General features: G+C 41.8%; 1 protein-coding gene and 1 long non-coding RNA gene across 5 annotated transcripts in view; one reads left to right on the top strand and one right to left on the bottom strand.

Moving 5' to 3' along the window:
- MKLN1 (muskelin 1) overlaps positions 1-12,624 on the bottom strand; it is a 378,677-nt gene that overhangs the window by 185,747 nt on the left and 180,306 nt on the right. For 2 of the 4 annotated variants that reach the window (XM_086689884.1, XM_086689858.1), the window contains exon 1: positions 8,310-8,464. The exons of the other annotated variants lie outside the window; for them this stretch is intronic. In XM_086689884.1, coding sequence (XP_086546010.1) covers positions 8,310-8,407 — 98 coding nt within the window. In that variant the 5' untranslated portion in view covers positions 8,408-8,464. Of the gene's footprint in view, positions 1-8,309; positions 8,465-12,624 lie in introns of those variants that run through there. 4 annotated transcript variants of the gene reach the window in all.
- LOC147583052 (uncharacterized) lies at positions 7,833-10,646 on the top strand. The gene is made up of 3 exons (XR_015244918.1): positions 7,833-8,317; positions 8,581-8,702; positions 10,046-10,646. It is a non-coding gene; the product is annotated as an uncharacterized LOC147583052 (long non-coding RNA).

Below are 12,624 nucleotides of genomic sequence, written 5' to 3' on the forward strand. Positions count from 1 at the left end.
TTATTGCATTAAAGAGAGAAAAGTAGGGGTGCCTGGGTGGCTCAGTCAGTTAAGCATCCGACTTCGGCTCAGGTCATGATCTCACAGTTAATGGGTTCGAGCTCCATGTTGAGCTCTGTGCTGACAGCTCGGAGCCTGGAGCCTGCTTCAGATTCTGTGTCTCCTTCTCTCTCTGTCCTTCCCCTGCTCCCTTTTTCCCTCTCTCTCTCTCAAAACTAAATACACATTTTAAAAAAGTTAAAAAAAAAAAAAGACAGAAAAATAGCCAAAATGCCTAGTTAATTCAGTCATTTATTCATTTAATAAACATTATGCTGGCCTACAATGATGAGGGGGAAAAAATTCCATAGTCCCTATGATACTGTGGTCAAGTTGGGGGGATAGCTATTAATCAAGAAATCACAAAAATAAATGCATAGTTATAAACTGTATAAAGTGATATATGAGAAAGGTATACATTTGTATAAAAACATTTAACTGCTGGGGCAAAGGAAAGGGTGCCACACTTACTGGGGGGGAATGGAGGTGAGACAGGGTTTCCTGAGAAAGTGACATTTTAGCTGACAGATGAAGAATAAGTAGGAGTTAGATTAAGGCTCTTCTGATCCAATTACTTAAATCAAAAGGGAAAAGGGAAGAAAGGGGATAATGAGAGGAAGGGGAAAGGGGACATTATCCAAGGATGCCTGAAATAAGTTAGCATTTCTGTTTATACAAAACAGCATGCCTTAAGAACAAATATATAGGTGATGACAATAAATAACAGTCATACTAAAGTAACAAGGATATTTAAAAAGTATTAAATACTAACAATATTTACAAACCAAAAAATTTACACTAGACCATAGTATCTTCCTTCTAAATAATGTCTTCACATAAATGTAAGATTCCCAAGAAAGTTGTTTTTTGTCATTAAAGTTCTAATAAAAAAGGTAGATAATACAAAAAGTACATTATAGGAAAGGAAATAACTATTTGCTTATGACAAAGATTAAACTCTCAATTTCTGGGAGCACCTGCGTGGCTCAGTCGGTTGAATGTCCAACTCCAGTTCAGGTCATGATCTCACGGTTCATGAGTTCAAGCCCCACATCGGGCTCACTGCTGTCAGCACAGAGCCTACTTTGGATCCTCTGTCTTCCTCTCTCTGCCCCTCCCTTGCTTGTGCTCTCTCAAAACATTAAAAAAACTCAGTTTCTGGACTTCATGAACAATTAAGTCTCAAAAAAAGACCTATACATCACCAACAAAACCAAGAATAAATCTCATTTTAACTTAGTCAAAAACAACTTAAAACAACTGCTAACAAATAATGTTATTTATATTTCATAATTTTTCCCATCAGGTATTAGGAACAAGCAGTTAAGATGTCAAAAGGCAAAGTGAAGGAGAACACTTGGCAAAAAAATTCTGGAGCTCAAAGGTTAAGTTAATGCATTAAAAGAATCATGAGGAATTCATAAGCCTACAAGATACAACCATCTATTCCATAAGAACTAAACACAGAAAGATTTCTCCTTCTGGATATAACAGAATAGCCTGTAGCAGATCAACATTCCCTCTTAAAACTAGAAGAGCTGTACAAAATAGAAAAAACATTCTTAAGGTATCAGACACTTTCTGAGGCACCTAGGACTTGAGATCCCACAGAATTCATTAAAGGGAACGTCACATTCTACACAGGGCATTCCTCCTATCTCTTTAACAGCACAGGGAAAGGAGCTGGGAAAGGACAGCAACTAAAAGGCAGAAAATCAGCAGAATTTCTGGCAATTTTCATGCGGCCAGGAGGACAAAACTTGGAAACTGGGTCTTACCATTATATCCAAGACTTAACAGGTCAAGATCCTATAGTGAAAAGAGGCACACAAGAACAAGCCAGACACTGTGTACTGATTTCCCCCTTGAGGCACCTGTCAAGTCTTGAACTGTATACACAGAGCAGAGGCTAAAAAGTCCACAGAAAGCAACTGAAAAGCAAAGAGGAGCTTTTAGGATTCTCACGCTGCTGCAGAGACAAGCAGAAGAGGCCTTAGAAACAACCAGTCTCTCAGTTGGGAGGACTACCAAAGTTAGGCAAACTAGAGGTTTACAAAACCAAAAACCCAGCTTCAAGTGCGTTCTTTTTATTTTATTTTTTTAAATTTTAATGTTTATTTTTGAGAGAGAGAGAGAGAGACAGAGACAGAGCATGAGTGGGGGAGGGGTGGAGAGAGAGGGAAACACAGAACTCAAAGTGGGCTTCAGGCCCCGCACTGTCAGCACGGAGCCTGATGTGGGGCCCAAACCCACGAGCGGTGAGATCATGACCCAAGCCAAAGTCGACGCTTAACCGACTGAGCCACTGAGGCGCCCAAGTCTATTCAGTTCTTGACTGAAGGTCCAATTGAGGTGATGTGCCTCTATTCCACCTGCCTGCCATGAGACAGGTGAATCTCCTCTAGAGAAATATATCATTAGGTACACAACTGTAATTTGTACCTGTATCTAAAATTCTGTAATGTCTGGTATTTAACCAAAAATTACCCCCCAAAATGGTGGTGATGATAGTAGTAACAATAATTATATAACATATAACATAGAACTATATATAGTTACATATAATAATAATTAGTATATTATCAAACAAGATACTTAACCAAAAAGGGAAAAAAACCAGAAATCAATGTACAGGTGATCCAGATATTAGAGTCTTCAGACATAGACTTTAAATAACTTGATTGATATGTTCAAGAAAATAGGTGACAATATGGATATTTTCACCAAAAAAAAAGAGACTCTATTAAGAAGAGAGAAAGAGAGAATCAAATAAAAATTCTAGCACTGTGGCACCTGGGTGGCTCAGTCAGTTGAGGGTCCAACTTTAGCTAGGGTCACGATCTCATAGTTTGTGGGATCAAGTTCCATGTCAGACTTTGCACTGACAGCCCGGAGCCTGCTTCAGATTCTCTGTCTCACTCTCTCTCTGCCCCTCCTCAACTCATGTGAGCAAGAGCAGCTTTCTCTCTTTTTCTCACTCTCTCTCAAAAATAAACATTAAAAAAAAAAATTCTAGCACTAAAAATATTATAGCTGAAATCAAGAAATATAGATGGGGTTAAAAGCAAACTGGACAAAGCTGAATAGAGAATTGGTAAACAGGAACACAGGCAAGGAAAACCTATCCAGAATGGAATAAGGAGACCCCCCCCCAAAAAAAAGATAGAAAAGACAAGGAAAAGCATTAGAGACATAGAGAACATGACAAAAAGTAGAATATAGATTACACTGGAGTCACAGAGGGAAGGAGAAAAAGAATGGGGCAGAAACAATATTTGAAGAATATCAAAATTTTTTTCAGAACTGATGAAACACTCATGCTACAGATTCATGAGGTGCCAAAAACCAAAGTAAATACAAAGAGCCACTCTTAGGTGGCTCTCAACATCTCTAAAATTAAAATCTAGAAATATCTCATATTTCCAAAGATAATTTAAGATTTTATTGTTAAGTAATCTCTACACCCAAAGCTGGAACTCACAACCCCGAGATCAACAGTCACACACTCCACCAAGTGAACCAGCCAGCCACTCCCCAAGGATGATTTTTGAACGACTGAAATACAGCAGTCAGATCGCCACAAACAGCTGAAACGTATCTTATCTACATGTAAAATATCACAAAGTCCCTGTATCAGGCTCCAAAATAATTTATTCAAAACCTACTATATTTACCTAGAAGTTAATGCAAATGACAGAGACATCTACCTACCTGGAAAAAAATAATATAAAACCTCCTTAGAATTTGATCAAAATAAAAACTATTTCTACATAAAAGGAAACTGATGATGCTCAGAGAAGAATCATTAACTTTCTAAAAGTCACAAAGATCCAGTTCCAGGATCCTTTCAGTCTCTAGTCCTTCATCCACCTCAGGTTCCTTTCTTCTATCCTGGCTTATCTTTATTTTTCCAAAGTTCTAAGATTATCAGACTGAAAATATCAGAACTTTCAGTGGCCAATAAAGTTCCTAAGCCAGGCCAGTGTCTAATTTCGGTTTAGGGAACGGGAAAGGAGAGAAAGGAAGAACATGACAGTTTCCAGTCTCCAGGAAGTGGAATACCTCCAAACTAGTGATTTACATTTGTGGGTTTGCAGGAGACTATGGGATTGTAACAGATTCTCAAGTTCATTATGCACAATGATCTTTAATTATTTGATAATAAAGAAGACTAATAGGAAAAAAAGGTGACCACACTTAAAATGTATCAAATTTTACTACTTAAGCTATTCAAGTCTTTCAGTAACATGTAAACCAGAATAATTCCATATCAATGAAATTACCTAATGTATAAAAAAACTTTTAAAGGTCCTCCCAGTTTTTATATTAATACATTAAAGCCTTAAAGGTCAAGAGAAAATATAGCTAACTATTGTTCTCTTTCTCTAACCTTATAGTACAGCACTTCTTAATTGTATTCACAATTGTGAATGTACTATAGTCCTGCAAAGTATTGAAGCAGCTTTGGTAACAGAAGTCAGAAGGCCCAAGATCAGAATACTATCTCCTATCCTTTCAACTCTTGGACTTGGGCAAGTTAGTTTACCTGTCTGAACTTCAGTTTCCCTATTCTGTAACACAGAATAATATTTACTGTAAAGTGTTTGTGAAGACTAAATCAAAAAAGACACACTAACTGCTAAGCATAGTGCCCAAAGAATAGAAGGTACTTAATAAGTAGTTGTTACTAGAAGCACGTGCAATAACTTTTAAGTCAGAGAACTTGCTAAACCTTTTGAAAACTATTATGTTCAACATGGCAAGTTACCTAACCTGTATGGACCTCAGTTTCCTCACCTGCAAAAATAACAAAATTCATCTTGCTGGTTTGTTCTAAGGATTAAGTAAAACTATGTAGAAAAATCATCTTGTATATAATAAGTGCTCAATAAAGTGCAATTGGTATCACTATTGGTTAGCTACGTCAAGAAACAGTTGAGTATACGGGGCGCCTGGGCGGTTCAGTCGGTTAAGCGTCCAACTCTTGCTTTCAGCTCAGGTCATGATCTCATAGTTCATGAAATTGAGCCCTGCGTTAGACTCTGTGCTGACAGCACAAAGCCTGCTCAGGATTCTCTCTCTCCCTCTCTCTCTCTGCCTCTCCCCTCCTTGCTCTCTCCCTCAAAATAAATTAAAAAAAAAAAAATTCAATTATTTTTAAAAAGAAACATTTGAGTATAGAGATTAGCAATTTATAAAATATTCTTAAATATAAACTCTCATGTAAATCTAAAAATTATTAAAATGTATTTCTCTTAATATCCAAATATAAATTTCAGAAAAATGTAAACTATGGCAAATTTAAGAGCTTTGCAAAAGACCACTTCGTTAGTTTCAAAATAAAAATGTACATGTATAACTAGATCTGCTTTAATATTTTTAAGGTCTTAAAAAATCTAAAAGGGTTATAAGGAAAAAATGTGGTTTTTTTCTGCCTTTAGGAGAAGGAAAAAAAATTCTAATTCCTTAGGAAGAAAACAGATATCTGAACTTTTCCTTTTTTTTTTTTTTCTTTTATGACTTCACATGTTTTTACACAACAAAACTTTAAGTGCCTTTAATATAAGAACTCTTTCCAATCTTTGAATTCCTGTCTCTACCTTTGGGCACAAGCAGAACAGCACTATTAAGGCTATGGAACCTGAATCGAGACTGCCTAGGTTCAAATCATGACCTCAGCCAGCTGTGTGACCTGAGGCAAATTTTAACCTCTCCATGTCTGGTTCCTCATCTGGAAAATGTAAATTCTTCATACAGCTGTGTGAGAATTAAATGAGTTAATACATTTAAAGTGTTCATAAGGGAGCCTAGCTTATGGAAGGCACACAGTTTCAGTGTTTCCCATTGTTATTATTGTTTTATTATTCTCCCCTCCAAATGTCTAGGTCTACGACTTGTAATCAGTAAATGTTTGCCACCCAAATATTGTTTGTCTACTGTCTACAACAAATGGCTTTACTTAAAATTAGACGTTTTTAGGAGATACCTAACATGACGGTCACTGCCAATAAAGATACAGCAACTGCTGTTAAAGAGAATTTTTGGGCAAAGGTAAAGAAGGTCAATTCTCTTTCTTACACTTCATATTATACAAAGCTATACCATGCTTACTTGCTAATTGCTCAGTACCAAAAGAGTTTTACAATTTAGGCATGGCCCACACCAATTCAGCAGACACAAAATTCTCAAACTCAAGCTCCATAATGGTCATATTCTTTCAAAGAAAAAAGCTCCAATTACTCTATTTTAATAGTTTAGTGCTTTAAAATAAAAACTGTTCTGCATAAAACAGCAGAATATCGTTAAGGGTTAAATAAGACATTGTAAATGAAAGCGTCTGAAAATTAAATACGCATTAAGTACTAATATATGAACATATTTGAGAGAATTACAACAACAGATTTCTCCACAATTTCAAACAGCTGCCTTTTAACCACAACTAGTATTCTATCCGGTTCAAATCTTGGGCCAGGATAATGAGGCGTAGGTCAGAGTAAAGTTGCCATCCCCCTAAACCATTTCCTGCGTGAACTGTACTCTTCCTTTTTTATTCAGAACTCTGAAGGGACTTGTGATATGCAAGCCCTGCCCCTATATCACAAACTTAAGGAGTAAAATCCTGGAAGTAGCCTAATTCAAGACCAGGAAAATTTCTGTTTTTAAAAAACTTCTCTGAAGTTATTAAATCAAACGATGCCACCCCAATTCCTTACTGCCTGCGTTCCTAAGCTGGGGCAGAGAAAAATGCTAATTTTCTTCAGATTCAAGAATTTGTTAGCCTCAAAAAATCAGAAGTCAAGCACCAAGGGCCACATTTCAACTCCAGCTGAGGGCTGTTTACCTGGCTCATTCTCAAATGAAAAGCTGGGAGTCCAACATCAATCAGGGACACAGCCACGCAGTAGCCATCAATAGGCCACACAGGCCAGATCTGACCACAAGTCACTTGGCACCCTTCACTGAAGCAAACCCTACTGAAGGCCTGACTGCCAACCCTTGACCTGGTGAATGGGAGTTAAGAGCGTTACATTCTTCTAAGTCACAGATCCATTTGCAGATTCTTGACTGAAATCAACGTTGAGAAAATGTTAAGAGTTTTTAAAATACAGATGAAAAAAAACTCTGAGTATGCTTCACAGATCTACTTTTGTCCAGTAACATAAACGATAAATTATTTGTGACTTGTTTTGTCCATAAAAGCATTCTTGGACTCGTGAAATGATGTTCCAGGGGACAGCTAGTACTTTTCTTCCCCATCTGCACACAGATCTTCAAACTTTACTAAGCCAGTTTCTCCATCTGCATGTAAAATTGGACTTACATGTCCTTCTCTCGAAGATAAGCTAAAGATAAGTAAATACTGTACGAAAGTACTTTCAGCGTTTCAGAAGGAATTTGCTACCAAAAAATACACAAGTAGTAATGCAATGGAACTCTTTTTAACCCCGAATCGGCGACCCAGACCAAGCCAGTGCTGGAAGTCAAACTGATTAAAAGTCCAGACTTTTATGTCTATATTTGAGTTTCTGGGCTGGGAAGTTGGTCTGTGTTTGTACAAATCCGTGTTCCGAGCCATAACATAATGGAACTCTTCTGTAATGTCCCAGCCCACTCCCTACCTTTTTCAAAAACACCAGCCAGAAAGGACAACCCTCGGCAAATCCTACAAACCCTCCCCACTTGCAAGGATTCACACGGATCCCACAACTTTTCAGCCTTCCGTGACTTTTACCACTCTTCTGGAGCTAACCACTTTTAATGACCCCCCCCCCCCTCCGCCCCAGGAACAATCACTCCTCTTCTCAGCTTTACACTTTGTCCCGGCAGCAATCGGCTGAGCCGTACCCCGTCTCCGGCCAGGTCCGACGACCATAGACTCCTTCACCCGTTTGCTACCCGTCGGGACCCCGAAAGCTCCGGTTCCTGCCCCAATTCCCTGAGCCAGCCGCCCCCCAAGCCTCCCTCAACCCCCAAATCCCGGGCAAAACATCACCGGGTTCCCCGTTGTCCTACGCGCTCCGGATCCGCGCGGGGTACACGTCGCCCCTTCCCCCCCCTGGACCCCGCTCTCCCGACCCTAACCCCTCCCTGAGGCAGGGGGGTGGGGAGGGCAAAGCTCTCCGCGGCTGGACTGAGACTCGGGAGGCCAAGCGTCCCCCTCAGCAGGCCCCGCCTGGGCCTCTCGGCTCGGCTGCCCTCCACTGCCCCCCTGGCCCCGCCGTGCTTATGCCGAAGAGCAGGGCAACACGAGCCCAGGGCTCGGCACTTACTCGGGAAGGTAAGTAGAGGAGAAGGAGCTCCACTTGTGTAGCGCGTAGGGCAGAAGCCGGCACTCGGGCGCCGCAGCGACAGCCCCGCCAGCCGCCATCTTGTCAGCACCGTAGCGGCCGCCACCGACCGCCGGCCGCGCCGGGAGGAGGGGAGGGGCGTGGCCTGCTCTTAAAGGGGCCGCGGCGCGCCAGGCCGTCCACGCTCCGGGACTGGAATGTTGCCCACCGCGTAGAGGGCTGAGGCGCGCGCGTGTCCTCGGTTCTCTCCTAGAGTTTCCACCTGCTAAGACTCCTTAATGACTGACCAAAACTGAGACTGGACTGTGAGCACCTGAGGGCTTTCCTGTGGAGCTCGGAGGGGAGTGGCGCAAAGGACTTTTCTTACAAGCCGAGGTAAGGAAAAAGCCCAGAATGTTACGAAAAGAAAGAAATTGTGGTTTAGGAGCCGGGAAGGGAAACTGAGAGGACGAACTTGGAGAAGGGACGCCGTAGCGACTTTGGAAGCCGCTGCCGTCTCCCGTTTGCAAATCCTACAAGGCAGCGGCACTGAAGGGAGCTGGCGCGGAAGAGCTAACACCCTCTCCCTCTGCCCTGGTCCTGGTTTTAAATGTCTTGCCCCGCGTTCCCGAGTCACATGGAGACAGGAAAAGGAAATGCTCGCGCGTCCTCTCAGCCTGTGCCGTGTGCCGGTGGCGATGCCCGTGCTTGTAAACATTCGAGGCGAGCCCTCTCACCCCAGCCTGGGCGCTCGGCTTGCTAGGTAATGACATTCACCCCCCGACCGGAAAAAAAAAAAAAAAAAAAAAAAAAAAAAAAAAAAAAAAAAAAAAACCACCTTAAGGAGTAGGGAAGCCGTGTGTCATCGTTTTGGTTTGGTTTGGTTCGTTCCCAGTCGTTAAGTCCGCCCGCGGGTAGCCCTGACAGAAACTTAGCCCCAAAGTTCAGAAAGAGCGAGAGACGGGCGGCGTTGTAAGAAAAAGAGCCGAGAGGGAATATGCAGTCCTTGTGCTCTCGATGCCACACGGGCGGCGTGCCAGCTTCTTATCAAAAAAAAAACATTCGCTGCAAATATCTGGCAGCTGTAGATAATGCTCCCAGCAGGTACCGGTTTGTCGAGGGTTATGCAGGCTTAGTCCCTGGCTTAGCCCCTGCGGTTACCCAAGTGCTCGGCACTCCCTAGAAAAGCCCTAAAAGCTCTACCCCTGAGAGCCTTGACCGTAGCTTCGTCTCCGCCTGACCCATAGAAAAACTCAGGCAAAGAGTTTCTCAGCAAATGACCAAGGGAGTTGAAAACCTCAATAATTGTATTCTCTCCCCCCTCACTAATCACTAAGCTGCCCCAAACCTCCTCACATCTTTCCCTGGCTCCCTCTTTCCATCGGGCAAAACTTGATAGTGGCCTTCGCTAGCACATCAGGTCAAGAATGCCCAAAAGAAGGCCACAATTGGTTAACGTCTAAAAATCACACGCGCCTTGGGTGTGGCGGCAGGTTGGAAAAGTATTTGTTCCCTGAGGGAATCATGCCGTGACCCCAGTGACTCGAGCTGGGAGTCCAGAGTCAGGGGCAGAGGCCCGCGAAGGTTAGTCCCGAAGAGGCTTAGTGTGAACTTTGGGAGGAGAGAGGCTGGTGAGGGGAGAAGATTGAGATGGTGTCTCAGTTCTGTTAGTTCGGGGTGCTGGGTTTGCCAATTACACCTCTTACCCTAATGTAAGTAGGGTCTTTGTTCTTTCCCAGATACAGAGCTGCGGTTTCTGGATGATGCTTTTAAAAAATCGAGGGGCACATGGGGGGCTCAGTCGGCTCAGCATCTTGACTTCAAGCTCAGGTCATGATCTCACAGTTCATGGGTTTAAGCCCCATGTCAGGCTCTGCGCTGACGGTTCGGAGCCTGGAGCCTGCTTCGGATTCTGTCTCCTTCTCTCTCTGCCCCTTCCCCACTCTCTCTCAAGAATAAACAAACAGTAAAAAAAAAAAATAATAATAATAATAAATAGATATAAGCCAGTTCTTCCTGAGATGACCTTCAGTGACTTTCTATTCCATTTAAGTTATATGGAAGTCCTTTAGCAGCGCCCTCTCATGTCCTGCCTCGATTACCTCTCCAGCCCTCTCTCTTCTTTATCCTTTGCAAGCTTTTCTCCTGCCACACTAAACTAACACTGAATTGGCTCGTTTGAGTTCTGTGCTCTCTCAGGCCTCCAGAGCTCAGCCTAAGCCAAGCCAGGAGCACTCCACCACTCTTTACCTGGCTAACTCTTGTTCATTTTTCAGATTATTTCATTCTGGAAAATCATTCCTCGTCACCAGTTGTGTGTGTGTTTTTTTTTAAGTTTATTTATTTATTTTGAGAGAGAGAGAGAGAGAGAGAGAGAGTGAGCGGGGGAGGGGCAAAGAGAGGGGGAGAGAGAAGGAATCCCAAGCAAGCTCTGAGCTATCAGCACAGAGCCCAACATGGGGCTCGAACTCACTAACTGTGAGATCATGACCTGAGCTGAAACCGAGAGTCAGAATGCTTAACCAACTGAGCCACGTAGGCACCACTCCTCATCACCAATTTTGAGGTTAGGTGCCAGTTTCTATATTTCTGTTGGCACCCTGATTTTCCTTCCTTATCTTAGCAGCTACCACAATACATTTTAATTTACTCTTTTTTTTTTTTTTCCCTGTTCTTTCTCCCCTAAACAATAACTCTCATGCAGGTAGGAATTGTGCATATCTTGTTCAGAGTTACATCCCCAGGCCTGTTGGGTCTAGTACATAGTAGATGCTCAGTAAATATTTATTATAAACAAATAAATTATGCTAAAGGAGAACTTGGGCTGCAAAGGAAAGAGAATGTGGGAACTTCTCAGACAGCAAACATGTATCCCTGAGGTGCTATTGCCATGGAGAATGTAAAGATCCAGGATAGCTTGGCTTCCTTGCAGCAAAGACTTTACAAGCGGTGGAATAATTTAAAGTATTCATATGTTAACATAAATATGGATATATTATGATACTGAACCCAAGATGTATGTAAATGTTAAGATAAAATAGAAGACTAAAGAAATTTCAAAATCTGCAGGAGTCTGCTAGTAGCTCAGATCTCTTGGAGATCTATCTTTATACCCTCCTCTGCGTTTGGGGCGTTGCCTTAGGTGATGGAGTTCATCAAAAGGATACATGGGGAAGGCCTGGAAACTTCAACTGCTGCTTCGTCCCTCTAGTGCCCCCACACTTCAAAGATTGGGACATATTCTCACTTTATGGGGAACTGGATAATGGATCATTATTATTCAGAGATCAGCAGCTCCAGTGACCTGTCATCTCATCATCCCTTAAAAGCAATCATCCTTTACTCTTCTGATGCCTTCTCAGTATGCTTCTCGTAGTAAATACTTACCAGAGAAAGTAACTGATTGTATTTGGTTTGTCACTATTCACTATCTTTTCCTGAAAAAAAGAAAATTTATCAAGAGGCTGTGATGTGCCAGGTTTTGTCTAGGTGCAAGAGAGACAGGGATAAACAAGCCAGACAAGGGCCCTGCTTTCGTGGAGCTTACATTCTGGTATGGTAACATATAATAAATAAGTCAACTAGATAATTTTAGTCTGTGTGTTTTGAGTGCTAAGAAAAGACTACACTGGAGTAATATTTAGATTGGATAGTAAAGGACACTTCTCTAAGAAGGTAATAGTTAAACTAATAGTTAAGCTATAGTAAGAAAGTGCCAGGCACACAAAGGCCTGTCTTGTATCAAAAAGATAAGAAATAACTGGTGTTGGCAAGGATGTGGAAAAAAGGGAACCCTCTTGCACTGTTGGTAGGAATGTAAATTGGTGCAACCACTGTGGGAAACGGTATGGAGGTTCCTCAGAAAATTAAAAATAGAAATACCATATGATCCAGTAATTCCACTACTGGGTATATACCCAAGAAAAATGAAAACACTAATTTGAGAAGATTGGGTGCCTGGCTGGCTCAGTCAGGAGAGCATGTGACTCTTGATCTTGGGGTTGTGAGTTAAAGCCCCATATTGGGTATAGTGCTTACTTTAAAAAAAAAATGAAAACAGGGACACCTGGATGGCCTTGGTTAAGCATTCAACTTGATTTCGACTCAGGTCATGATCTCATGGTTCATGGTATAGATCCCCATGTCAGAGTCTATGCTTGACACTGTGGAGCCTGCTTGGGATTCTCTCTCTCCCTCTCTCTCTGCCCCTCCCCTGCTCTCTCTCTCTCTTTCTCTCTCTCTCTTTCTCAAAATAAATGAATAAGCTTTAAAAAAAAAAAAAAGATGTATCCCTATGTTTATTGCAGCATTATTTGCA

This window comes from Puma concolor, chromosome A2, assembly GCF_028749965.1.
Source record: "Puma concolor isolate L17-30 chromosome A2, mPumCon1.1.hap2, whole genome shotgun sequence".
NCBI lineage: Eukaryota > Metazoa > Chordata > Mammalia > Carnivora > Felidae > Puma > Puma concolor.